At 44.0% G+C, this 23710-nt stretch overlaps 2 protein-coding genes across 7 annotated transcripts in view; both read right to left on the bottom strand.

The window, feature by feature from the left end:
• LOC110512934 (calcium/calmodulin-dependent protein kinase type II delta chain) overlaps positions 1 to 1302 on the bottom strand; it is an 87929-nt gene extending 86627 nt beyond the window's left edge. Inside the window, exon 1 of one of the 6 annotated variants that reach the window (XM_036934343.1) lies at positions 657 to 1302. In XM_036934343.1, coding sequence (XP_036790238.1) covers positions 657 to 718 — 62 coding nt within the window. In that variant the 5' untranslated portion in view covers positions 719 to 1302. The remainder of the gene's footprint in view (positions 1 to 656) is intronic. The other 5 variants (XM_036934340.1, XM_036934342.1, XM_036934344.1 and 2 more) reach the window with 5 other exon arrangements.
• Positions 1303 to 4044: 2742 nt separating this feature from the next.
• Positions 4045 to 22860, bottom strand: LOC110515004 (NACHT, LRR and PYD domains-containing protein 3-like). Its single transcript, XM_036934358.1, has 18 exons — positions 22763 to 22860; positions 22479 to 22645; positions 20577 to 22377; positions 20318 to 20491; positions 18242 to 18415; positions 17989 to 18162; positions 16714 to 16887; positions 13749 to 13795; positions 13022 to 13580; positions 10129 to 10172; positions 9563 to 9600; positions 8938 to 9002; positions 8591 to 8805; positions 8143 to 8402; positions 7857 to 7985; positions 7616 to 7748; positions 7497 to 7526; positions 4045 to 4445 (listed from the first exon to the last, which is right to left on the bottom strand). Exons 1-18 carry the CDS (start codon positions 22831 to 22833, stop codon positions 4144 to 4146), a joined length of 4557 nt encoding a protein of 1518 aa, XP_036790253.1. The 5' UTR covers positions 22834 to 22860; the 3' UTR covers positions 4045 to 4143.
• Positions 22861 to 23710: the final 850 nt, after the last annotated feature.

The following is a 23710-nucleotide window of genomic DNA, read 5'->3' on the forward strand; positions in this document are numbered from 1 at the left end:
CTAGACAAGGCCAGGCCAACTATGATAGGCTATAGGAAGGCTAGACAAGGCCAGGTCAACTATGATAGGCTATAGGAATGCTAGACAAGGCCAGGTCAACTATGATAGGCTATAGGAATGCTTGACAAGGCCAGGTCAACTATGATAGGCTATAGGAAGGCTAGACAAGGCCAGGTCAACTATGATAGGCTATAGGAAGGCTAGACAAGGCCAGGTCAACTATGATAGACTATAGGAATGGTTGACAAGGCCAGGTCAACTATGATAGGCAATAGGAAGGCTAGACAAGGCCAGGTCAACTATGATAGGCTATAGGAATGCTTGACAAGGCCAAGTCAACTGTGATAGGCTATAGGAAGGCTTGACATTTTGATCCAATCCCGTATGGCATCCAGAGAGCTATGAAAAAATAATTTTGTCGGTCTATGTAGCCTATTCACATATGAACCGAAGGTCGCGTGCACACGCGCGCACACACACTCACACACAGTGCCCTATCCACGTCCTAAACGAAGGTAGGAGCAGCAGCATAACCTGGCTATTACATGATAACAAGAAGGACACTTGCTACCGGATAACAAATAACATCAATGACAATCCAAACATGCACGAGACAATCCAAACATGCACGAGACAATCCAAACATGCACGCTTACTTCCCCAGCTCCTCGAAAAGCTGGAATTCATCGGTGAATCTCGTGCAAATCGTTAGCGCCATCCTGAAAGCGACGGCAGTGTAGCAGACCGTAGACGCGATAGAGATGGATGTAATGCTAGATCCACACTAGCGTTGTCGTTGACTTCACCACCAGCTCTTTACCGCACGAACGAATAGATAGAAAGCTGGAAAAAAACAGCGCAGAACAAGGCGAATCATACAGCGATGGCTTCTGTACAACAGCCCTGGCTCGACTGAAGAGAAGAAGAACGCTCTGCCGCAGCGACAGAACGGAAGACGCACCACTAGTCCAGTCACCAAACGCTGTCTGCCGCGAAGGACGATTGTTAAACCTAAATTCCTTTCTTTTTTTTTTGCAACGACAACAGCGTTATTGGGAGGATTTAGGACAGTGGATCTGGTGTATGCAGCTCACAGAGCGGAGACGCTGCATTTTGTCTGCATTTCTAGCTGTCTGTCCGTCTATAGCGCGTCCCCTCGTTTTGCCACTGAGGTGTGCGTGTGTGATCGTCACTAGTTACCACAGCCACAAAGTCTAATTATGGCTAAACCCGCATATATCTACAATTTATCTTCTTAAAATGTGATTTATAACCTAACCCTAACCTCAACCCTAACCAAAACCACACTGCCAATCTTGACTTTGTGGCTGTGGTATATTGACAACCCCTCCCACAGGCTCTGCGATCAGCCCCTCTACCCACGTCATCCTTATACTTAAAATACTATCGCCTTCAATAATAATAATAAAAGTGACGATGGTGACGATAGTGATAACACGTTATTATATTAAGACATAATACATCGTGTGAATAAACTGTTATTATTCATCTATGATCATATCTGATTGGTGCGGCAGGTAGCCTAGTGTTTGGAACGTTTGACTAGTAACTCAAAAGTTGCTAGAGCGGATCCCCGGAACAGACAAGGTAAAAAAATCTGTCGTTCTAAACAGGGCAGTTAGGCCGTCGTTGTACATAAGAATTTGTTCTTAACTGGCTTGCCGAGTTAAATAAAGTTTAAATAAATACAATACATCATCAATAAACTGTTATTTGTGTGTTTAATGGTTATTCTATTCTTCTTTCTATTCTCTATTCCCACATCCCCCATGAGGACATTTCCCACATCCCCCTTGAGGACAAATGCTGTTTTAAACAAAAGGGTTAGGTTTAGAGTTAAGTTTAGGGTAAGAAGTTAGGTTTAGAGTTAAGTTTAGGGTAAGAGGTTAGGTTTAGAGTTAAGTTTAGGGTAAGAGGTTAGGTTTAGAGTTAAGTTTAGGGTAAGAGGTTAGTTTTAGAGTTAAGTTTAGGGTAAGAGGTTAGTTTTAGAGTTAAGTTTAGGGTAAGAGGTTAGGTTTAGAGTTAAGTTTAGGGTAAGAAGTTAGGTTTAGAGTTAAGTTTAGGGTAAGAGGTTAGGTTTAGAGTTAGGTTTATAATTAGGGTTATGGGTAAATGGTTCAAATCTGTCGTTCTGCCCCTGAAAAAAGCAGTTAACCCACTGTTATTAGGCCGTCATTGTCAATAAGAATGTGTTCTTAACTGACTTGCCCAGTTAAATAAAGGTTCATTTAAAAATGTGAATTAAAATGGGTTGAGGTTAAGGTAAGGGTTAGAAAAGATAGGATTTTGAATTGAAATCAATGTTCGGTCACCACGAGGCTAGATGAAACAAAACGTGTGTGTGTGTGTGTGTGTGTGTGTGTGTGTGTGTGTGTGTGTGTGGTAACTGGGTACTACAATGCAGTCTGATCACTATAGTTAGATTTTATTTTATTTGACTATTTAAAATACATCCAAATGTTTCACCAGGCAACAGATGTATCCCATAATGACAGAGGATAAATAGTCAAAGTGAATTTCCATGGTGGTCCTCTATTGGTTGGCCACGGTGGTCCTCTATTGGTTGGCCATGGTAGTCCTCTATTGGTTGGCCATTGTGGTCCTCTATTGGTTGGGCATGGTGGTCCTCTATTGGTTGGCCATGGTAGTCCTCTACTGCTATTAACCCAACCACCCAACTATATGTGATGAAGTGAAAAGGCCCCCCCCCCCCCCCCCCCCCCCCCCACCAGCTAATATAGAACATGAACTGTGGGCAGAGACAGAGGCATCCATTTTTTTTAAAGGAACAGGATTGTTTTATTTATTCAACACGATCTGAACATATTATATTTTTTTACCATTCCCAAAAGCGCCTTAGACTGTTACTATCCATTCTACCATTAGGTTGATACCCCAACACTGTTACTATCCATTCTACCATTAGGTTGGTACCCCAACACTGTTACTATCCATTCTACCATTAGGTTGGTACCCCAACACTGTTACTATCCATTCTACCATTAGGTTGATACCCCAACACTGTTACTATCCATTCTACCATTAGGTTGATACCCCAACACTGTTACTATCCATTCTACCATTAGGTTGGTACCCCAACACTGTTACTATCCATTCTACCATTAGGTTGGTACCCCAACACTGTTACTATCCATTCTACCATTAGGTTGGTACCCCAACACTGTTACTATCCATTCTACCATTAGGTTGGTACCCCAACACTGTTACTATCCATTCTACCATTAGGTTGGTACCCCAACACTGTTACTATCCATTCTACCATTAGGTTGGTACCCCAACACTGTTACTATCCATTCTACCATTAGGTTGGTACCCCAACACTGTTACTATCCATTCTACCATTAGGTTGGTACCCCAACACTGTTACTATCCATTCTACCATTAGGTTGGTACCCCAACACTGTTACTATCCATTCTACCATTAGGTTGGTACCCCAACACTGTTACTATCCATTCTACCATTAGGTTGGTACCCCACCACTGTTACTATCCATTCTACCATTAGGTTGGTACCCCAACACTGTTACTGTCCATTCTACCATTAGGTTGGTACCCCAACACTGTTACTATCCATTCTACCATTAGGTTGGTACCCCAACACTGTTACTATCCATTCTACCATTAGGTTGGTACCCCACCACTGTTACTATCCATTCTACCATTAGGTTGGTACCCCAACACTGTTACTATCCATTCTACCATTAGGTTGGTACCCCAACACTGTTACTATCCATTCTACCATTAGGTTGGTACCCCAACACTGTTACTAACCATTCTACCATTCGGTTGGTACCCAAACACTGTTACTATACATTCTACCATTAGGTTGGTACCCCAACACTGTTACTATCCATTCTACCATTAGGTTGGTACCCCAACACTGTTACTATCCATTCTACCATTAGGTTGGTACCCCAACACTGTTACTATCCATTCTACCATTAGGTTGGTACCCAAACACTGTTACTATCCATTCTACCATTAGGTTGGTACCCCAACACTGTTACTACCCATTCTACCATTAGGTTGGTACCCCAACACTGCTACTATCCATTCTACCATTAGGTTGGTACCCCAACACTGTTACAATCCATTCTACCATTAGGTTGGTACCCCAACACTGTTAAGCTGAAGCATTGACCAAAGATAGGGGTCAATCTCCCGAAGAAGGTTGATCATCCTGGAACACGACTCAGTTCCTTTTCTCAACACCATGTCGATGATGTCACGTGCCTTCTCTGCCCTCTCAGCGATCACCTTCACTGACTCCATTTCCTCCTGGTTGATGACTGTGTGTTGCAGGAGTCCGTCCAGCAGTTCATTCAGGACAGGTCTTGACACTCGTTTCACAAACTCTGTCCGTACAGAACGCAGCTGCAGTTTTGCAGAACGAGCCGGACCTCCTGCCCCCAACAAGAGTCAGGTTACAAAATGATTACATTTGTACATTTACATTTCAGTCATTTAGAAGCAGACTCCTAAAATAAAAGTATTGAGAAAACATTCTCTTTTACAATAACGACCTGAACATATCACATATTCACATTTAGGGACGGTTTCACAGACATAGAAAAACAGACTGGGGCATTCAGAACCAGGCTAATCTACATCAAGTCCTGGAGGAGATGTCATTGGGGCATTCAGAACCAGGCTGATCTACCTCAAGTCCTGGAGGAGATGTCATTGGGTCATTCAGAACCAGGCTAATATACATCAAGTCCTGGAGGAGATGTCATTGGGGCATTCAGAACCAGGCTGATCTACCTCAAGTCCTGGAGGAGATGTCATTGTTCTTGAAGACAGTCTTTTATAGTCTGGACTAGTCCAGGTCCTACAGTAAACCCTGTTGACTGGCCCTCAAGTCATTGGTTTGTACATTGCATTCGGAACCAGGCTGATCTACCTCAAGTCCTGGAGGAGATGTCATTGTTCTTGAAGACAGTATTTTATAATCTGGACTAGTCCAGGTCCTACAGTAAACCCTGTTGACTGGCCCTCAAGTCATTGGTTTGTACATTGCATTCGGAACCAGGCTGATCTACCTCAAGTCCTGGAGGAGATGTCATTGTTCTCGAAGACAGTATTTTATAATCTGGACTAGTCCAGGTCCTACAGTAAACCCTGTTGACTGGCCCTCAAGTCATTGGTTTGTACATTGCATTCGGAACCAGGCTGATCTACCTCAAGTCCTGGAGGAGATGTCATTGTTCTCGAAGACAGTATTTTATAATCTGGACTAGTCCAGGTCCTACAGTAAACCCTGTTGACTGGCCCTCAAGTCATTGGTTTGTACATTGCATTCGGAACCAGGCTGATCTACCTCAAGTCCTGGAGGAGATGTCATTGGGGCATTCAGAACCAGGCTGATCTACCTCAAGTCCTGGAGGAGATGTCATTGTTCTTGAAGACAGTATTTTATAATCTGGATTAGTCCAGGTCCTACAGTAAACCCTGTTGACTGGCCCTCGGGTCATTGGTTTGTACATTGCATTCGGAACCAGGCTGATCTACCTCAAGTCCTGGAGGAGATGTCATTGTTCTTGAAGACAGTATTTTATAGTCTGGACTAGTCCAGGTCCTACAGTAAACCCTGGTGACTGGACCTCAAGTCATGGGTTTGTACATTGCATTCGGAACCAGGCTGATCTACCTCAAGTCCTGGAGGAGATGTCATTGTTCTTGAAGACAGTCTTTTATAGTCTGGACTAGTCCAGGTCCTACAGTAAACCCTGTTGACTGGCCCTCAAGTCATTGGTTTGTACATTGCATTCGGAAAGTACGACTTGTTCAACATTTATATACACAACATCCCATAATGACAAAGCAAAAAAAGGCTTTTGCTAATTTTTACACATGTATTAGAAGATACTCGAAATCGAGCTGATGGATCTTGTTTCCATTGATCATCCTTGAGATGTTTCTACAACTTACTTGGAATGAACCTGTGTTAAATTCAATTGATTGGAATGCACACACCTTTCTATATAAAGTCCCACAGTTGACAGTGCATGTCAGAGTAAAAACCAAGCCATGAGGTCGAAGGAATTTGTCCGTAGAGCTCTGAAAAAAAGAAAATCTCGAGGCCCAGATCTGGAGAAGGGTACCAAAAAAAATCTGCAGCATTGAAGATCCCCAAGAACACAGTGGTAGCCATCATTCTTAAATGGAAGAAGTTTGAAACCAACAAGACTCTTCCTAGAGCTGGCCCGCCCGGCCAAACTGAGCAGTAAGGACAGAAGGGCCTTGGTCAAGAAGGTGATCAAGAACCCAATGGTCACTCTGACAGAGCTCCAGAGTTCCTCTGTGGAGATGAGAGAGCCTTCCATAAGGACAACCATCTCTGCAGCACTCCACCAATCAGGCCTTTATGTCAGAGTGGCCAGACGGAAGCCACTCCTCTGTAAAAGACACATGACAGCCTGCTTGGAGATTGACAAAATGCATGATAAGACTCTCAGAGCAGGAAAAATATTCTCTGGGTATGAAACCAAGATTGAACTATTTGGCCTGAATGCCAAGCTTCACGTCTGGAGGAAACCTTGCATCATGCTGTGGGGATGTTTTTCAGCGGCAGGGAATGGGAGACTAGTCAGGATCGAGGGAAAGATGAACGTTCAAAGAGATCCTTGATGAAAACCTGCTCCAGAGTGCTCAGGACCTCAGACTGGGGCGAAGATTCAGATCATGAGAAACAAGATTCTCTGGGTATGATGAAACCAAGATTGAACTATTTGGCCTGAATGCCAAGCTTCACATCTGGAAGAAACCTGTCACCATCCCTACAGTGAAGCATTGAGGTCGGCAGCATCTGTACAGTGAAGCATAGAGGTGGCAGCATCATACTGTGGGGATGTTTTCAGTGACAGCGACTGGGGGACAAGTTAGGATCAAGGGAAAGATTAATGGAGTAAAGAACAGAGAGATCCTTAATGAAAACCTACTCCAGAGCGCTCAGGACCTCAGACTGAGGCGAAGGTTCCCCTTCCAACAGGACAACATCCCTAAGCACACAGTCAGGAAAATACCGGAGTTGCTTGGGGACAAGTCTCTGAATGTCCATGAGAGGCCCAGCCAGAGTCCGGACTTGAACATGATCTAACATCTCTGGAGAGACCTTAAAATAGCTGTGCAGCAACACTCCCCATCCAACCTGACAGAGCTTGAAAGGATATGCAGAGAAGAATGGGAGAAACTCTGTGCTGAGTAAAGGTTCTGAATACTTATGTAAATGTGATATCTGTTTTTGCTTTGTCATTATGGGGTATTGTGATGTCATTATGGGGTATTGTGATGTCATTATGGGGTATTGTGATGTCATTATGGGGTATTGTATGTAGATTGACGAGGAAAGAAAACAATTGAATCCATTTTAGAACAAGGCTGTAACGTAAGAAAAAGTGGGAAAAGTCCAGTCAATACTTCCCGAATGCTCTGTAACTCTCATGGTTACTTACTTGTTGAACTGCTGTCAGCGATGTATTCATCTGAAAGATAAACAAAACGAGGTTATATCACTCTAAACAGCATCTGGTACTAAAGTACAAAGTTATGATTGACATAGGCTCCTTCCTACCTGTTGGTACTATTTCTTTCCACGCTGTCGTCTCATCATCACCAAATAATTCCATCGCAATGTCAATCCCTGTCATTTTCACAACCGCCCTGAAAAAGCTTGGTGTGGTGTCTCTATGTATGAGATGAACCCTCTGGAGGGGGAGAGAGATGGTGAGAGAGAGAGAGAGAGCGAGAGAGATCAATGCATAGAACTGTGACTGAAATGTCAGATTCATGTTCTTAGTCTACTAAAACTGTACCGGTGGAGTGATGGAGGTTGAACAGGGAATGTTCAGTCTGAAGGAACTCTTCAGCTTGAAGGACCGCTCTGGTCTTGTGATGGGAATCCTTTTAGACCCTTGAAACTTTATTTCCTGTTGTTCCACAGCCTGCGAAACAAGGCATGGAATACCCAGGCAGTCAATGTATAGTCTTACTCAAACATTATTCAGAAAACTAGCAACACATTTATCTTCATGTAATGAGTGTCAACATAAACTACACCATTGGTTAGTTAAGGTCATCTCTATAATAATGGTCTCTCACCTGTATTTGGCCGGGGTTACTGGGGAACAGGTACAGGCGTGGAATTAATGTTTTCCTTTTCACTGTCAGATAGAGCATCAGCTCACAGTGGACATCTACGTTCCAAGAAAGGATATAGCTCAGTATAACAGAGATAGCTGAGAACTTGGGATGGAGAATCTTAGCATGGAATCTGGTGACCTCATGCACTTCCTCTAAAGACACTCCATGTTCCTCTACATGAAGAATCTTCATCTCATTCCTCAGGGAAGGGTTGGTCCCTGAACAACACAATAAAAAGGAGACAGAAAGACAAATATTGTATTATTCATCCAAATAAAACACAAAGAATATGCAGTACCAGATCACAGTAAACTCAAACTCCCAGAACAGTTCATTCATTAACTCAGGAAGTGAAACTCAGTTACATGGAAACATCTTTCTGAATATTATTTCTATATGGTTTTACCCAAACAGAAACAGTGTGGCAGATGAACTTCCTCCAGTTCACCCAACTCCATAGTGATGTCCAGCAATGGACCACCTTGTGTGTACTGCATGTCTTTCAGAAGTTGACTGTAGGGTTCCCAGTTCCTGAAGTGATACTTCAGAATGACATCTCTCTCACACAGCCAGCGGAGCCCAGACACTGTGCACTCATAACTCCCTTTGGGTGTCCTGTGCCTTATGGCAACAACAAGATGTGGTAGAGAGGGTCAATCATCAAACGGAGAGGTTGGATAAGAAGACTATTCCCAAAGGTAACGGGGAAATACACTAGCAGGTGGAATGAAATGTTAAAAGTAGTGATTTTACCTGAACATTGTCACTCCCTGGACAGTGGAAGTCAAGGGTTCAATCTGATGCCAGTGTGTGGAGTCCTGAACAAGGACAAGCATGTCAATAATATATATGGGGCCTGTTTCCTGGACACAGATTGAGTCTAGTGCTGGACTAAAAAGCATGCTCAATGGAAGTTTCAATAGAAAGTTCTTTAAGGTCCAGGACTAGACCTAATCTGTGTCCGGGAAACTGGCCCATTAACCAAAGTAACTCATCTAATGTATTTATTCAATGTTACATGGAATGCTGGGGATTTATCAATTAAACTGTCTAATGATAAAATATGACAACAGGTAAAATCCTGCATGCCTCCAAGCAGAACACAGGACTGTCTATATCCCAGTATGAATGGTTGGTCAGTACACACCTGGCTTTGAGACTGTGTTTATATTACTAAAGCAGAACACAGCACTGTCTATATCCCAGTATGAATGATTGGTCACAACACACCTGGCTTTGAGACTGTGTTTATATCACTAAAGCAGAACACAGGACTGTCTATATCCCAGTATGAATGGTTGGTCAGTACACACCTGGCTTTGAGAATGTGCCTGACTCCTGCAGGTATGTAAACGTAAGAATTGACATTATGACTTACCTCAACATGGTCACAAGTCTTACAGCTCTGAGGAATCCCTGAAGTCAAAAATAGTTTAAAATTGACAACATAATAATTAATTAATAATTATTATATAGACTTGTAATAAAAATGAATATAACCTATATAATAAAATAATATATAATGTTTTGTAGATGTTGGGGTCTGATTTCTGGTAGATTCTAGGATGAGAGCTTAAAGGTAGAGTCAGCTAAATGATGTTGTACGAGCAGCACCACAGATATTGTGATGAGCAAGATGCCCGACTTCTCTCTCACACAGTCACACACAATATCTGCCCAGGTGCAAGGGTTCTCTTCACTCTCTTACAGCGTGTTAGTCACGGGACCAAAACAGCAGAGAAGATTAGCCTCCAATGTTCTTTGTTGTTATGGAAGTTCACCCATTATGCTGTTTACCTTTGTGCGTCTACGTCGTATCGCTGACTCTACCTTTAAGTTTGTTTTGACCAAATAGATCTTGATTGTGTTCCTTGTCTGGCACTCAAGTATAATGAATGCTTTTTATCGTATTTTGATTTTTAAAACAATTATCAGTTAACTCACATGTCTCAGGTCCAGGCTTGATCCAACACTCTCCACCATGGTCGCTGGTGATGGACAAGCAGGAGGACAGTGATTAAACTAAATATAACTTATAAAGGCTTGATATAGCATACATACATACGGTCTAACTGTCTATAGGTCCAACAGAACACAATAAAACACACCACTACTACTAATCTAACTGTCTGTAGGTCCAACAGAACACATTAAAACACACCACTACTACTAATCTAACTGTCTGTAGGTCCAACAGAACACATTAAAACACACCACTACTACTAATCTAACTGTCTGTAGGTCCAACAGAACACATTAAAACACACCACTACTACTAATATAACTACTACTAATCTAAGCCCATAGAAACACATTGAAGAACACATACATAGAAGACAGTCAAAAAATAAATCACAAGACAAGGTTTTGAAGTGTCTTTTCCTACATGTAGGAGATATAAGAAAGCTTTGGCAATATGTTTTTGGGTTAGGGTGACAACACAACCTTCAAATGGAGAATGAACACCAACGTGTTTGTGAAAATCGGCCCTTTTCATTGTGGGGTCAGATGAGTTTGTAGCCAAACCGGTTCTGACGCTACAAACACAAGTTGACGCACGTTAGTTGACAGTTCTGACAAAACGCTCTGCCACCTTTCACCGTGGATGAGGTGGATTGAAACACAGATATATCTATCGTAAACTGGCGGATGTGTCACACCCTGGTCTGTTTCTCCTGTCCTTGTGATTGTCTCCACCCCCCTCTCCAGGTGTCGCCCATCTTCCCTATTACCCCCTGTGTATTTATACCTGTGTTCTCTGTTTGTCTGTTGCCAGTTCGTCTTGTTTGTCAGGTTAACCAGCGTTTTTTGTTCTCAGCTCCTGCTTTTCCCCAGTCTCTCTTTTTCTCGCCCTTCTGGTTTTGACCCTTGCCGGTCCTGACTCTTAGACCACCTGCCTGACCACTCTGCCTGCCCCTGAGCCTGTCTGCCGACCTGTACCATGTACCTGGGATACCTGTACCTGTACCTGGGATACTGCCATGTGGGAACAACAGCCGGCCAAATGCGCTAGTCTGGAGGGGTTCGTGGAAGATGTGGGGAAGGTTTTTGATGCCCCATTCTCCGGGCGAGAGGCCCCCGGAAGCTAATTCAGCTTTGGCAGGACTCCCGCACATTGGAGGCACTGAGGCACTGTTCGATATGTTTCTGCACAATGTCTCGAAGGAGGTCAAGGACGAGCTTGCAGCCCGGGAGTTACCTACGGAGCTCAATTCCATCATCACTTTGACCATCTGAATCAATGGGCGATTATGGAACAACGGAGGGAGAGGAAATTGGACTACGATGGTTCCGGATGTCGTCGCGTTTGTCTCCACCTGCACGGTCTGTGCTCAGAATAAGACTCCTCGGCAAGCTCCGGCTGGTCTTCTGCAACCACTGCCTGTCCCTCACCATCCCTGGTCCCACATATCCCTGGATTTCGTAACGGGTCTCCCACCGTTTGAGGGAAACACTGCCATCATGACCATGGTTGACTGGTTTTTCAAGGCCGCTTACTTAATTCCACTCCCAAAACTACCCTGGTCCAAGGAGACGGCATAGCTCATGGACCAGCACGTCTTCCGGATCCATGGACCTCCCGTGGACATGGTTTCCGACCGGGGTCCTCAGTTCTCATCCCAGTTCTGGAAGGCGTTCTGCACCCTCATTGGGTCGTCGGCCAGCTTGTCCTCTGGGTTCCACCTCCAGTCCAATGGCCAGTCGGAGCGAGCCAAACAGGATCTTGAGACTACTCTGCGCTGCCTGGTCTCCTCTAGCAGGAGGAAGAGATCAGCGCACCTTCTGCCCAGATGTTTGTCCGCCGCTGTCGCCGTACCTGGAGGAGAGCCCGGGCGGCCCTCCTCAAGACCACCTCCAGGAATCGACGACAAGCGGGTCACCATCGGACCCCGGCTCCACGGTATCGTCTTGGGCAGAAGGTATGGCTATCCACCCAGGATCTGCCGCTCCCGGTGGAATCCCACAAACTCTCCCGCAAGTTTATCGGCCCATTCCCAATCTCCAAGATTATAAGCCCCTCTGCTGTTCTTCTTCTGTTGCCCTGTACCCTTTGTATACGTTCCACCTTTCATGTGTCCAGACTCAAACCAATGTCTCACAGCCCTTCGTCTCTGGTGTTTCCAGGCCCACCCCTCTACCGGCTTACACAGTGAGGCATCTCCTGAAGATTCGACCTTGGGTTAGGTGGTTCCAGTACCAGGTTGACTGGGAGGGTTATGGCCCAGAGGAGAGGTGATGGGTCCCTGCCAGGGACATCCCGGACCTAGGCTTCATCGCAGATTTTCAACGCTGACACCACGGTCAACCAGGTATGCCCCCAGGTGGCGCCCCTAGAGGGGGGAGGTACTGTCACTCCATGATCTGTTTCACCTGTCCTTGTGATTGGCTCCACCCCCCTCCAGGTGTCGCCCATCTTCCCTATTACCCCCTGTGTATTTATACCTGTGTTCTCTGTTTGTACGTTGCCAGTTCGTCTTGTTTGTCAAGTCAACCCGCGGTTTTGATCTCAGCTCCTGCTTTTCCCCAGTCTCTCTTTTCTCGCCCTTCTGGTTTTGACCCTTGCCTGTCCTGACTCTTAGCCAGCATGCCTGACCACTCTGGCTGCCCCTGACCCTTGACCCTGAGCCCGCCTGCCGACCTGTACCTTTGCCCCACCTCTGGTTTACTGACCCCTGCCTGCCTCGACCTGTCTATTGCCTGCCCCTGTTGGAATATTAAACCATTGTCAAATCAATGTGTCTGAATCTGGGTCTTACCTTGATTCCTGGTAGGATGATTGATGAGGATTTTGTTATTATGTTACCTAGAATGATTGTTACCTAGATCGATGACTCACCTTTGATTTTGTCGATCGTCTATCTGACACAGAGTGACTGAGGAGGAGGAAACCTCAAACCCAAACCCAGGATAGAGGGGTTCAGTGAATCTGGTGTGTTCTGTGTAAAGGTGTGTCAGTGTACCAGAGGAGGACACACTATAGAAGGACAAAGTACCAGCTGACCAGTCCAGATACACTCCAACTCTGTTAGGAACTGGATCAGAGATGGATCTTCTGACACTGACTCCGGGATGGTAAAAGTCATAACCGCTATCAGAGCAGAATAAACACCAGGACTTCCTATTGAGTCCAATCCAACTGTCATCCTCATCTCCCCTCCTCTTCATTCCTTTGTACACCACACCGATGTAAATCTGGTCACCGTCCATCTCCACCTCCCAGTAATAACGACCTCCAGATAAGCCTTCTCTGCAGAGAACTTGGAAAAGACAATCAAATCTGTCTGGATGGTCTTCATAATGTTGCTTCTCCAACACCCATGTCACCTTCCTGTTCCCCTCAGAGAGTATCAGGTGTGGGTTTACTGTATTTGGGTCCAGGGTGAGATGACAGGCATCTGTAGACAAAAGGAGAGTTTATTCAAACCACATCTTCATATAAAATGTTACAGTGCAAGTATTGATTAGTTACTATAGTTCTGAATATACAGTTAATTAAGAAGAACAAGTATTGATTAGTTACCATAGTTCTGAATATACAGTTAATTAGGATTGAAGAGACTTACATTTCCTCAGCCCTGATTTCAGCCTGCACTCTCCACCATGATCCACACTGTAGGAGAAACAGGTTATTGACTGACAAAGACCTAATAAAGCAGTCAACATTTAAACTATATTGTTGTGTTCTGGTGCGCTATCCCAGTTCATTACTATCCTACCTACTGCATACGGAACAGAGTACAATACATTACTAGAGACATACAGGTATTCTATCCTAGCTACTGCATACAGAATGGAGACATACAGGTATTCTATCCTACCTACTGCATACTGAACAGAGTACAATTCATTACTAGAGACATACAGGTATTATATCCTACCTACTGCATACAGAACAGAGTACAATTCAGTACTAGAGACATACAGGTATTTTATCCTACCTACTACATACAGAACAGAGTACAATTCCAACAGGATATCAGAGATGCAGAAGAAGAGTATTCATGTGGTGATGATGTATGCTGCGTTGGAGTGCTCAGCCTGCTGAGTAAACTTCCCCCTTAATTCTACCATCATGTCCTCATGTTACTGAACCTACTCCACTACATACAGTGGCAAGAAAAAGTATGCGAACCCTTTGGAATTACCTGGAATTCTGCATAAATTGGTCATCAAATGTAAACAACAATAGACAAACACAGTCTGCTTATACTAATAACACACAAACAATTCTACGTTTTCATGTATTTATTGAACACACCATTGTCACGATGTGGCCCTTTTTTGGGGTGTATATCGTGGCTCCCCTCTCACTCTCTCTCCCACATCAGGTTTTAAAACGGTCATAAACTCCTGCTAGAAACTCTCTCTCTTTGCTGCCTTGGAGTATGGAGCTAGAGATCCTATTCCATGGAGTATGGAGCAAGAGATCCTATGGAGAATAAATCATTTTTATTTAGAAACTCCTAATCCCCAAAATGGGAGAATTAAACAATATTTACATTTTTTGGGAATGTGGGAATGGTCCATGGACACTTAAGAGACAGTCGTGTCGTTTTATTTGGTGATCTCATGAAGGACAGGAAACACACATAACTATATCTCTTAAAAAGTGTACATTTTCCCAGCTGTCAGGTTTACTTTTGAATGTTGTATAAGATGGATGAATAAGTAGAAGAATACTTTTGAAAAAAGAAAACAGTGTGATTTATTCTTCTAAATGATAATTGGTTGTTTTACGGTAATTTATGCAGTCAGTAGCCACGCCCAGGTGGGCCACAAACACGATGAGACCCACCCCTTTTCTACTCAAGTATAAAAGCCCCCCTCCGTGACCCAATTCACACCAGACCACATAAACCACGATGTGCTAAGGTTGCACAATGGTCAAATTTTCTAAGACCAAAACATGGCGAGGTACGCTGGTTAAACATTACAAGTCTACCAGAGGATAAGACTAGAAAACATGGAGCTGGTTTAAGAACTACAACTCTTACATGTTAAAATGGTTAAGAACTACAACTGTTACATGTTAAAATGGTTAAGAACTACAACTGTTACATGTTAAAATGGTTAAGAACTACAACTGTTACATGTTAAAATGGTTAAGAACTACAACTCTACGGAGACCATTCAGCTGTAGTTTTGGCTGAACGGTTGGAAAAGAGTTCAACTCTGAGACTATCAACTCTGAGACTATCGATTGGATTTAATAACTGGTTGAAGCTCCTTCAATAACCTCAAACCAAATGTTTTCTGTTGTTGCGGATCAGACCTGCACAATGGTCGGGAGAAATTCTGGACCATTCATCTTTACAAAACTGTTTCAGTTCAGCAATATTCTTGGGATGTCAGGTGTGAACCGGTCTCTTGAGGTCATGCCACAGCATCCCAATCGGGTTGAGATCAGGACTCTGATTTACTTCTGTGTTTTGGGTCATTGCCCGGTTGCATCACCAATCTTCTGTTGAGCTTAAATTGGCGGAGAAGATAGCCTTCCTGCAAAATGTCTTGATCAACGGAAAAAATTAATTCCCAAATTTTTAATAGCAAGGTGTCCAGTCCCCGAGGCAGCAAAGCAGCCCAAAACAATGATACTCCCTCCACCATACTTTACAGTTGGGATGAGGTTTTGATGTTGGTGTGCTGTGCCTTTTTTTCTCCACACAGTGTTGTGTGTTCCTTCCTTCCAAAAAACTAAACTTTAGTTTCATCCACAGAATATTGTGCCAGTAGCTATTTTTCTTCAGATGTGCAGCAATGTTTTTTTCTGGACAGCAGTGGCATCTTCCGTGGCGTCCTCCCTTGAACACCATTCTTGTTTAGTGTTTTACATATCGTAGACTCGTCAACAGAGATGTTAGCATGTTCCAGAGATTTCTGTAAGTCTTTAGCTGACACTCTAGGATTCTTCTTAACCTCATTGAGCATTCTGTGCTGTGATCTTGCAGTCATCTTTGCAGGACGGCCACTCCTAGGGAGAGTAGTAACAGTGCTGAACTTTCTCCATTTATAGACAATTTGTCTTACCGTGGACTGATGAAAATCAAGGCTTTCAGAGATACTTTTCTAACCCTTTCTTAATCTTTTTACAGTCTTCTGAGATCTATTTTGTTCGTGGCATGGTTCACATCAGGCAATGCTTCTTGTGAATAGCAAACTCAAATTTTGTGAGTTTTTTTTATATGGCAACATAGCTCTAACCAACATCTCCAATCTCGTCTCATTGATTGGACTCCAGGATAGCTGACTCCTGACTCCAATTAGCTTTTGTAGAAGTCATTAGCCTAGGGGTTCACATACTTTTTCCAATCTACACTGTGAATGGTTAAATTCTGTATTCAATATAGACAATACAAATACAATAGTTTGTGTGTTATTAGATTAAGCACACTGTGTTTGTCTATTGTTGTGACTTTTATGATCAACTGATGCAGAAATCCAGGTAATTCCAAAGGGCTCACATCATTGGTATTGCACCTGTATGACACGACCGCTGCTCACACTATTAGCAAATCTATTCTGACTTACTTCAGCTTCATCAGTTTATATGTGGGATCCACCAGAGCAGCTGAAAGCAGTTCCCCTGCAGAGTCTCCTGGGTGATTATAGCTCAGGTCCAGCTCTTTCAGGTGGGAGGGGTTTGACCTCAGAGCTGAAGACAGAGCAGCACAGCCCTCCTCTGTGACCAGACAGCCAGACAGCCTACAGAGAGACACAACAGATGTCTCGGTTGGTGTACTGGTGTCAATCATCTTGTAGGACACCAATACATTTGTCCATGACACAAACATTTTGATGAAATATTAGATTTTCAGAGTATTTATTTCACTAAGCTCAGTACCGACCTGACTGAAACAGCTGTACTTACCCCAGTGTGTGTTTACAGTCTGGATCCTCCAGTCCAGCAGACAGCAGTGTAACTCAGCTCAGTACCGACCTGACTGAAACAGCTGTACTCACCCCAGTGTGTGTAGTTTACAGTCTGGATCCTCCAGTCCAGCAGACAGCAGTGTAACTCAGCTCAGTACCGACCTGACTGAAACAGCTGTATTTACCCCAGTGTGTGTTTACAGTCTGGATCCTCCAGTCCAGCAGACAGCAGTGTAACTCAGCTCAGTACCGACCTGACCGAAACAGCTGTACTTACCCCAGTGTGTGTAGTTTACAGTCTGGTGCCTCCAGTCCAGCAGACAGCAGCGTAACTCAGCTCAGTACCGACCTGACTGAAACAGCTGTACTTACCCCAGTGTGTGTTTACAGTCTGGATCCTCCAGTCAAGCAGACAGCATTGTAACTCAGCCCAGTACCAACCTGACTGAAACAGCTGTACTTACCCCAGTGTGTGTAGTTTACAGTCTGGATCCTCCAGTTCAGCAGACAGCAGTGTAACTCAGCTCAGTACCGACCTGACTAAAACAGCTGTACTTACCCCAGTGTGTGTAGTTTACAGTCTGGATCCTCCAGTCCAGCAGACAGCAGTGTAACTCAGCTCAGTACCGACCTGACTGAAACAGCTGTATTTACCCCAGTGTGTGTTTACAGTCTGGATCCTCCAGTCCAGCAGACAGCAGTGTAACTCAGCTCAGTACCGACCTGACCGAAACAGCTGTACTTACCCCAGTGTGTGTAGTTTACAGTCTGGTGCCTCCAGTCCAGCAGACAGCAGCGTAACTCAGCTCAGTACCGACCTGACTGAAACAGCTGTACTTACCCCAGTGTGTGTTTACAGTCTGGATCCTCCAGTCAAGCAGACAGCATTGTAACTCAGCCCAGTACCAACCTGACTGAAACAGCTGTACTTACCCCAGTGTGTGTAGTCTATAGTCTGGATCCTTCAGTCCAGCAGACAGCAGTGTAACTCCTGAGTCCTGCAGGTCATTGTCTCTCAGCTCCAGTTGTTTCAGTTGTGAGTTGGGTGAACTCAGGACTGAGGCCAGATCTGAACAGCAACCCTCTGTCAGACCACACTGACCTAGACTAGAGGGCAGAAGAACACATGATTAACACATGTTTAAAACATCCACATAATAACTCATACTGAAGATATTTAACTCACACTAGTGTCTGTATGTTGCAGAGTGGACTGGTTAGTCCAACACAGAGCAGCTCCACTCCTCTGTCTCCCAGGTCATTGTAGCTGAGGTCCAGTTCTCTTACGGGGGAGTTTGGTGTCTGCAGAGCTGAGGCCAGAGTCTCACAGGATTCATATGTGAGGTTACAGCCGGCTAGTCTGGAGAGAGGAGATATAGTGATACACTTTTTCTAACACAGGCTGGACCTCTGCAGGCAGAATGAGAGCAAAGTACACTGACCCCAAAAATATAAACTCAACATGCAACCACTTCAAAGATTGAACTGAGGTACAGTGCATTAGGAAATCAACTAATTGAAATTAATTCATTAGGTCCTAATCTATGAATTTCACATGACTGGGAATACAGATATAATTCAGAAAACCAGTCAGTATCTGGTGTGACCACCATTTGCCTCATCTCCTTTCGTATAGAGTTGATCAGGCTGTTTATTGTGGCCTGTGGAATGTTCTCCCACTCCTCTTCAATGGCTGTGCAAAGTTGCTGGATATCGGCGGGATCTGGAACACGCTGTCGTACACTTTCGATCCAGAGCATCCCAAACATGCTCAATGGGTGACATGTCTGGTGAGTATGCAGGACATGAGAGAACTGGGAAATGTTTTAGCTTCCAGCAATTGTGCACAGATCCAATATCGGGCTGTGCATTATCATGCTGAAACATGAGGTGATGGCGGCAGATGAATGGCACGACAATGGGCCTCAGGATCTCGTCACTGTAGCTTTTTCAAATTGCCATTGATAAAATTCAATTGTGTTCATTGTCCGTAGCTTATTCCTGTCCATACCATAACCCTCCCGCCGCCATGGGGCACTCAGTTCGCAAAGTTGACATCAGCAAACCTAAAATTAAGTTGGATGCGGCTTATGGTAGAGAAATAAACATTGAGTTCTCTGGAAACAGCTCTGGTGGACATTCTTGTAGTCACCATGCCAATTGCATGCTCCCTCAAAAGTGTCACGTCTGCAACAGTAGGGACATGAGAAATTCATGTTCAAGTCATCAAATGCTCTGAAAAAGAACAATTATCTGCAAAAAACGAATCAATTGCTAGCTAGCTAGCTACGTCTATCTTCGCTGGACCTGTGTTCACAATGTATCCAATTGACTTCGCTAGTTCTGTGTTCACAATGTATCCAATTGACTTCGCTAGTCCTGTGTTCACAATGTATCCAATTTCGGTTTTGCTTTCTGTAACTTTGTTGCTTGTCCTCTCTGCATGTATAGGCGCTTATCGCGTCATCATATCTTTTCCAGCTGTCCCGTTATCTGATTTGAATGTGCATTCTAGAATGCCCTTCTAGCCAATCAGAAATGAGCCTTCAACAATGCTGAGGAATAACTCACGTTAAAAACATACCAACTCACTCAAGATATTTAACCTTTGTGTGGTGCCTCCAGGAATGTGGCCGGGGGATAGCCACTGTTTTGAGTGTCAGCAACACCCCACAACCAGCATTGTAGGTTGCAGCAAGCTAGGCTGCCGCAAGCTAGGCTGCCGCAAGCTAGGCTGCCGCAAGCTAGGCTGCCGCAAGCGCTAGGCTGCCGCAAGCTAGGCTGCCGCAAGCGCTAGGCTGCCGCAAGCTAGGCTGCAGGGCTATATCCACTCCTGAGTCCACTTAGCCTCGTTATGCAGCAACGCTCCTGGGACATTTAAGGTGTTGCTTTAGTTCAGCAAGGGAGAGCTCCTGGCTGGACATTGTGGTCTCCACAGCAAAACTAGCCGGACTGCAAGAGAAACTGGGTAGTAACCTAGCTAGTTTTCATTCAAGTTAAGTCTAACTATAGGTTCAGATCATTAGAGCCTTTAGTTTTCAGTTACAGTTTGAGAACCTTTGTGATTCTATTATTTTGAATAAATATGCCAGACTAGCAGGTTTACTCTCCTATGTGTTAGACTGATATTGTTCCATCCTGCCAGCCACACCAAGAGAGTCGTAACATTTATTTTATATATTTATCACATTTTATGTATATGTAATAACTACGAATAAATAAACAATAAAGAAACAGGGGATACTGAAGATATTTAACACACACTAGTGTCTGTATGTTGCAGAGTGGATTGGTTAGTCCAACACAGAGCAGCTTCACTCCTCTGTCTTCCAGGTCATTGTAGCTGAGGTCCAGTTCTCTCAGAGGGCAGTTTGGTGTCTGGTGAATTGAGACCAGAGTCTCACAGGATTTATATGTGAGTTTACAGCCATCCAATCTGGAGAGAGGAGATAATCTGTTAGATATACAAATCCTTCATTATAATGATACTGTATACACATCAACTCAATAACATAACTCACAGTGCTCTCTTGCAGGTTTTCACTACCGGCATTAACCTCTGATAACCTTTCTCTGATGTGTTGTATCTCTTCAGTTTAAACTTCTCCAGCACCTCCTCTGACATCAGTAACAGGTAGGCCAGGGCTGAACATTGGTCAGGTTTTAGTCTTGTTTCTGAAAGAGTTCCTGAATGCAGGGAGTTCTGCATGTCTTCAACTAGAGAGTTGGCACCAAGTTCATTCAGACAGTGGAACAAGTTGATGATCCTTTCTGGTGAGGATTCCTCCTTGATCTTGTCTGAAAGGTACCTGACTGTTCTCTCAACTGTTTCCTCATTGGTCTGTGTTGTACTTCCTGTCTGTGTCAGAAGGCCTCGTAACAGATTCTGATTGGACTCCAGTGAGAGACCCAGAAGGAAGCGGAGGAACAGGTCCAGGTGTCCATTCTCACTCTTCAAGGCCTGGTCCACTGCAGTCCTGTGTAAGTCAGACAACTGGATTGACTCCTTCTCGTCATAATCACTAGTGGGGGAGAAAACATTTTCCTTCTTGTCCAAACAAGATTCTAAAGCATGCACTGCTGCTAGAAACTCCTGAATGCTCAGATGCAGAAAGCTGTAGACCTTGTCTTGGTACAGCCCACATTCTTCTTTAAAGATCTCTGTACACAATGCTGAGTACTCTGACGCCTCTGTGACATCAAGGCCACACTCTCTCAGGTCCTCCTCATAGAAGATCAGGTTGCCCTTCTGCAGCTGTTGGAAAGCCAGCTTTGCCAGTTTCAGGATCATCTCTTTGTCTGACTGAGACAGTTCCTTGGGGTTTGTCTCTGTGGCTTTGTTGTACTTCTTGTTCTTCGCAATGATTTGGATGAGAATGAAATGTGAGTACATCTGGGTCAGAGTTTTGGGGACTTCATCCTTCTCTGCCTCTTTCAGCATCATCTCAAGGACAGTGGCTGATATCCAACAGAAGACTGGTATGTGGCACATGATGTGGAGGCTCCTTGACGTCTTCATGTGTTTGATGATTTCACTGGCCAGATTCGGATCTTTGATTTTCTTCCTTAAGTATTCCTCCTTCTGTGGATCATTGAACCCTCGTACCTCTGTCACTTGGTCAACACACTCAGGAGGGATCTGATTGGCAGCTGCAGGCCGTGAGGTTATCCAGAGGAGAGCAGAGGGAAGCAGATTCCCCTTGATAAGATTTGTCAGCAGCACATCCACTGAGGTTGGCTTCGTGACATCACAGCATTTCTCATTGTTTTTGAAGTCTAGAGGAAGTCGACACTCATCCAGACCATCAAAAATGAAAACAGTTTTGGTTTCACCATCTTCAATGCTGTCAATCTCTTTCAGCTCTGACAAGTAGTGGGAAATATGTTGCATCAGACTGTATTGGTCCTTTTTCAGGTTCAGATCACGGAAAGGAAGAGGAAACATGAAATGAATGTCTTGATTTGCTTTTCCTTCTGCCCAGTCAAGGATGACCTTCTGCACAGAGACTGTTTTTCCAACACCAGCGATTCCTTTTGTCAGCACAGTTCTGATTGGTTTGTCTTGTCCAGGTAAGGGCTTGAAGATGTCATTGCATTTGATTGGTGTCTCTTGTGTGGTTTGTTTCTTGGATGCCATCTCTATCTGTCTAACCTCATGTTCATTATTGAGCCCTCCACTTCCACCCTCTGTTATGTAGAGCTCTGTGTAGATGTCTTTGAACAGACTTTGGTTTCCATGGTGTCCAATTCCTTCAGATATGTGTTGATACTTGTGTTTCAGTTTAGCCTTAATCTCTTGTTGGACTGTCAGCAGAGTTTGACCTGAATGAAAACAATGAGAGTTGGGACTCATAAGTTTGTTTGTGTGTTTTAAAAAGGCCTTTGTACCATTCTTTGTAATATTGTATGAAACACAGTCTTACTTCTTCTGTCCAGAAGGTTGTGTGTGATCTTTAATGCATCCTCACTGTCCAAACTCCCCACTTCATTATTTTCATCTGGTAATGGTTCCTGGCTGAAAGCAGGTGGCTGATCACTCCTCATTGATAGCAGGCTGGTTGTAGGTGACTCTGCTCTGGGCTTCTGGACACTGAACAAAACAGGGAGACAGATCACCTCATCAAAATCAAATCAATACCTCATCTACTTCCTTTCAAAAACACTTATATCTTTAAGAGAACTGTATATTTTACATTTAATCTCTTACCTCTTCGAACTGGTGTCTTGGGTAATTCTGGAGGCAGTGTTCCCCTCCTCTCTCTCCCCAATTAGACTCATTTTAGAGGCAGTGGTCTCCTCCTCTCTCTCCCCAGAGAGACTCATTTTAGGTGTAAGTCGCAGCTCACTCAGCTACAATAAGAGATAACAGAACAGTCAATATTTCTGAACATTGAAGAACCATTAACAATGACAACACATTTACTGTCTGTGGTCAAAGAGTTAAATCAGAGAATTCATGTTGCATTTAAACATACGCCTTCCAATATGTTATTAATTTGATTTGACTTGGATCCAGATAAGCTGAGTCCATAACAACAGCTAGTCTACCTGGTTGGATCCCCTGACTCCATAACAGCAGCTAGTCTACCTGGGGTACACACAACTAAAAGAACATTACAGTTTAGACTGAAAGACGGTAGTAGACATTAAGAACATTTACCAAGGATACATTACAAACAGTTAAAATAGCTGGCAGGTATTTGTTCTATACCAAGTGTAAGGTTCTGCTTTTTCTTTGTGTTCTGGAACGTAGCCCTGTTTCTTTGTGTTCTGGAACGTAGCCCTGTTTCTTTGTGTTCTGGAACGTAGCCCTGTTTCTCTGTGTTCTGGAACGTAGCCCTGTTTCTTTGTGTTCTGGAACTTAGCCATGTTTCTTTGTGGTCTGGAACATAGCCCTGTTTCTTTGTGGTCTGGAACGTAGCCCTGTTTCTTTGTGGTCTGGAACATAGCCCTGTTTCTTTGTGGTCTGGAACGTAGCCCTGTTTCTTTGTGTTCTGGAACGTAGCCCTGTTTCTTTGTGTTTTGGAACTTAGCCCTGTTTCTTTGTGTTCTGGAACGTAGCCCTGTTTCTTTGTGGTCTGGAACGTAGCCCTGTTTCTTTGTGGTCTGGAACGTAGCCCTGTTTCTTTGTGTTCTGGAACTTAGCCCTGTTTCT

This window comes from Oncorhynchus mykiss, chromosome 10 (genome assembly GCF_013265735.2).
Source record: "Oncorhynchus mykiss isolate Arlee chromosome 10, USDA_OmykA_1.1, whole genome shotgun sequence".
Classification (NCBI taxonomy): Eukaryota; Metazoa; Chordata; class Actinopteri; order Salmoniformes; family Salmonidae; genus Oncorhynchus; species Oncorhynchus mykiss.

Bases quoted from the DNA above. Each gene is read 5' to 3' on its own strand.
- LOC110515004 (XM_036934358.1), bottom strand. From the start codon at position 22,833: ATGAGTCTAATTGGGGAGAGAGAGGAGGGGAACACTGCCTCCAGAATT. The intron at 18,163-18,241 runs GTGAGTTAAATA...TCTGCCCTCTAG, and splicing joins TGCAACATACAGACACTAGT to TCTAGGTCAGTGTGGTCTGA. The intron at 8,403-8,590 runs GTAAAACCATAT...TGTGTTGTTCAG, and splicing joins GCCACACTGTTTCTGTTTGG to GGACCAACCCTTCCCTGAGG.